General features: G+C 40.7%; 1 protein-coding gene across 1 annotated transcript in view; it reads right to left on the bottom strand.

The window, feature by feature from the left end:
* Positions 1-2152: 2152 nt before the first annotated feature.
* LOC113407237 (endophilin-B1) overlaps positions 2153-3941 on the bottom strand; it is a 29655-nt gene continuing 27866 nt past the window's right edge. The window contains exon 8 of the mRNA XM_026655513.2: positions 2153-2632. Coding sequence (XP_026511298.1) covers positions 2525-2632 — 108 coding nt within the window. The 3' untranslated portion in view covers positions 2153-2524. The remainder of the gene's footprint in view (positions 2633-3941) is intronic.

Consider the following 3941-nt stretch of genomic DNA (forward strand, 5'->3'; position numbering starts at 1 on the left):
GAAACAAACATTTATTGAAACTAGTGCATATAACGTAACACTGAACATTAAAAAGAAACAAACAAATCAGACTCCCTGAAGTACACTAAAACTTCACTGCCTATGACCCAGTCTCCTTGGCCTTGACCTCCCTCTCCCCTGGACAAGGAGGGGGTGGGAAACAGCTGTGGAAAACATTCGGGGGGGGGGTGAGGACCACAAAGAGGGGCATCTCCAGCATGGCATTGGGGGGCAGACATGTGTCAGGCAGTCTCAAGCTTATCCCCCTGCTGCACTGTCACAGATCTCCCCCGGGAGCAGTTTTGGGTACTTGTGCAGGGTGTTATGCCTGGAGTCCTGAGGCCTCCCCTCCGTCATGGGGGGTGGTGGGGGGTGTCCTCCACCTTGAGCAAAGGGGGCTGCAGGAGGAGGTGCCAGCTCTCAGATACTGGCAGCAGCTATTGTAGCAAGTGGGACCCAAATCTGTTCCACCACCACTTGTAACAGGGACTACAACAGGACATACTCCTGGGTCCTTTGGGGCAAGCTCCCATTCCCTGAACCACGAGTCCTGCTCTAGGAATTGGACCATTAATCCCTCCTGCCTTTGAGAAAACATTCCTCCCCCTCAACAGTCTGTTGTTTCCACTCCACAGCTCTTCGCTCCCATTCCCTCAGAAAGTCCAACTGCTCTTAGCTTCTCCTGTCGAGCCCAGTGAGCTGGTCCTCAAGTAACCTTCTCCATCTGGCCCTACTGTCCCCCTGCAGAATACATGCAGTCGCCTCAGCCAAACGTCCTGCAACTACAATCTCCAGATAAAACATAGCGCTGCTCTTTCCTTTGAAAGCAAGTAAGAAACCCTCCCACAACTTTGCTGTGGAAGGCCAAGATATAGGCACTTTACAGCATCTGAAGAATGCTATTGTTTTATTCAGATGCCTTTTACAGACCGAGAAAGGAGCACCTTCTGAAAATGTAGGTAGTATGAACTAATGGTTTTAAAAATTGTAATGCCTTGTAAGTGTGCGACTGGGCTGATGGGGGCATTTATTTCAGGGGCAATATTAAGAGATCTCAATTTTTTCTCTTCAGACTGGCCATCTGTTGCAGAACATAGCAGTTTTGGAAGTACACCTCTACCCCGATATAATGCAACCCGATAAACATGAATTTGGATATAACGTAGTAAAGCAACACTCTGGGGGGGCGGGTCTGCGCACTCCAGTGGATCAAAGCAAGTTCAATATAACGCAGTTTCACCTATAAGTTCTGGGTTTCCATGACATAGATCATCTCCAGACATTTTATCTACTTTCACTATTTAATAAATGACATTTCATTAGATCCCCATTATCCTTTTCAAGAGCCAGGCTGCTCTGTGGCAGCAATAGGTTGGTGCATCTCAACAAGATGTAATTGACAACTTACTGAAAATTCAATTAAGCCCTTTGATTAGTTTGAAGTTAGTATTAATAGACACTTAGTGTCAGAGTAAATTAGTGAACTGCCCACCTTTACCTACATGTGACCTTGAACTTAAAAGCACATCTGATGCAAAATGCGTTTGTTACATGAAAGGGACAATTAAAAATAGCATAAATTAACACTGATTTGGGTCATCAGTGGAAGTTATGGTTAAATCATTGAGTCATTTTCTGCTCCCAAGACTTTAATACTATCCTTTCTTACGTATAGTGAATGCAAACAGATGAATGCAAGTAAATTTGCAAACATTTATGATGCTTCCTGTGACATTTATATTTAATGGAATGAAGATCTAGAATTTTCCTGGTGTTTAGCTGTTTCTTTGAGTAGACTGCAGTAAGCCAGTTTGAAATTTTGGGTTGGTTCATGTGTTTGCTTTATTAAAGCTTTGGCAAGAGGGAAAAAACAAAACACCAAGCAGGGTTCTCTAGAAGTGTTACTTTAAAACAGAGACAAACATATAAATATACATAAAATCAAAAATTGGGTTTTCAACTAGGAACTCAATTTATTTTAAAAGGATTAAAATGCATGTATCATTCAATTGTTAACCACAAATGTCAACAAGTTCATATTCGATATACCATGTTGGAGAACCAGAGACAAATATAGTTTAATTTTTGAAGTGTTAACACCGGTTTTTTGGCTATTCACTGTGCTGAGCAAATAACTGGAGTCAGACTGATATCAATTCACAATAAATTTATTTTATGTGAGGAAAGAAGCTTGCCATTAATGAAAAATTCAGTAGAAAACAGTGCCCTCCTGCTTTCGGTCTAGATTACTCAAAAGTAGAAGCTTGGTATTAGTGAAAACTTCAGTAGAAACAATTCTGTAGGAAACATTCTTGGCACATGAAAAAAAAGCTTTAAACTCAAATTAAATCTGAACAGAGTATTTACCATGCAACAATACTGGCAGAAGAGCCAGTTTCTGATGACTGGTATTCTTCTCCCTTAAGACAATAACATGGAAGACACTTAAACCTGCTTTATATAAACTTAATTGTATATAAATATGGTGTCACCGTTACTGGCAGTCTTTATTCAGGCCAGCCATTTAGTTTAGCAGTTCTAAGTAAGTAATAGGCACTTTGCCCTTCTGATTTCCCCTTTCACCCATCAGCCAGTCTGAATCCATACCAGGGACACTGTACACTGTGATCACCTAAAAACAAAAATACACCATTAACATCTGACCTAGAATAAATATTCCTGGCAATAAAGAACAACCTATTTCCAAAGGCTCGGATTTCTGATATTAGCTACATGCATATTTTTAAAGGGCATATTTGACATGAGCTTCCATAGAGCAGTAAGCAAATGTTTGCAGAAACTATTACTCATGATCAGTAGGAGAGAGTTTGACAAAGTAGAAAGTATTTAAAAAGGCCTGAGTTAGAAAGAGTCCCTTTTCGTATTTAGATGAAACCTTTGCCTTGTTATTGCTTTTATACATGTTGACTTTATATATAAATCCTCTATACAGCAGTTTCCCTTAATACTGATAGTTCCTTGGCAACTTAAACTTCCTCTGCAATTTAAAGTTCCTTCAATCATAGAAATGTAGGACTGAAAGGGTCCTCGATATGTTATCTAGTCCAGTCCCCTGCATTGAGGTAGGACTAAATATTACCTAGACCATCCCTGACAGGTGTTCTTAAAACCTGTTCTTAAAACCCTCTAATGACAGAGATGCCACAACCTCCTTAGTAATTTGTTCCAGTGTTTAACTACCTTTACAGTTAGAAAGCTTTTCCTAATGTCTAGCTTAAATCTTCCTTGCTGCAATTTAAGACCATTGCTTCTTGTCCTAGCCTCAGAGATTAAGGAGAACTCTCTCTCTCCCTCCTCCTTGTAACAACCTTTTATGCACTTGAAAACTTATGTCCCATCTCAGTCTTCTCTTTTTTAGGGTACGTCTATACTTACCTCTGGGTCCGGCGGTAAACAATCGATCTTCTGGGATCGATTTATCGTGTCTTGTCTAGACGCGATAAATCGATCCCGGAAGTGCTCGCCGTCGACGCCGGTACTCCTGCTCCGTGAAAGGAGTACGTGGAGTCGACGGGGGAGTCTGCCTGCTGCATGTGGACCCGCGGTAAGTTCAAACTAAGATAGTTCGACTTCAGCTACGTGAATAACGTAGCTGAAGTTGCGTATCTTAGTTCGAAGTGGGGGGTTAGTGTGGACCAGCCCCCAGACTAAACCAACCCAATTTTTTTTCCTCCAATCTTTCCTTATAGGTCATGTTTTCTAAACCTTTAATCATTTTTGTTTTTCTCGGGACTTTCTACGATTTGTCCATATCCTTCCTTAAATGTGGCACCCAGAACTGGACAATACTCCAGTTGAGGCTAAGTAGAGTGGTAGAATTATTTATCATGCATCCTTACAACAATTCTGCTAATACATCCCGGAATGACGTTTGCTTTTTTTTTTTTTTTTTTTTTTTTTTTTTTTTTTTTTTTTTTTTT

This window comes from Terrapene carolina, unplaced genomic scaffold, assembly GCF_002925995.2.
Source record: "Terrapene carolina triunguis isolate 2854851 unplaced genomic scaffold, T_m_triunguis-2.0 Scaffold210, whole genome shotgun sequence".
In the NCBI taxonomy this organism is placed as follows: domain Eukaryota; kingdom Metazoa; phylum Chordata; order Testudines; family Emydidae; genus Terrapene; species Terrapene triunguis.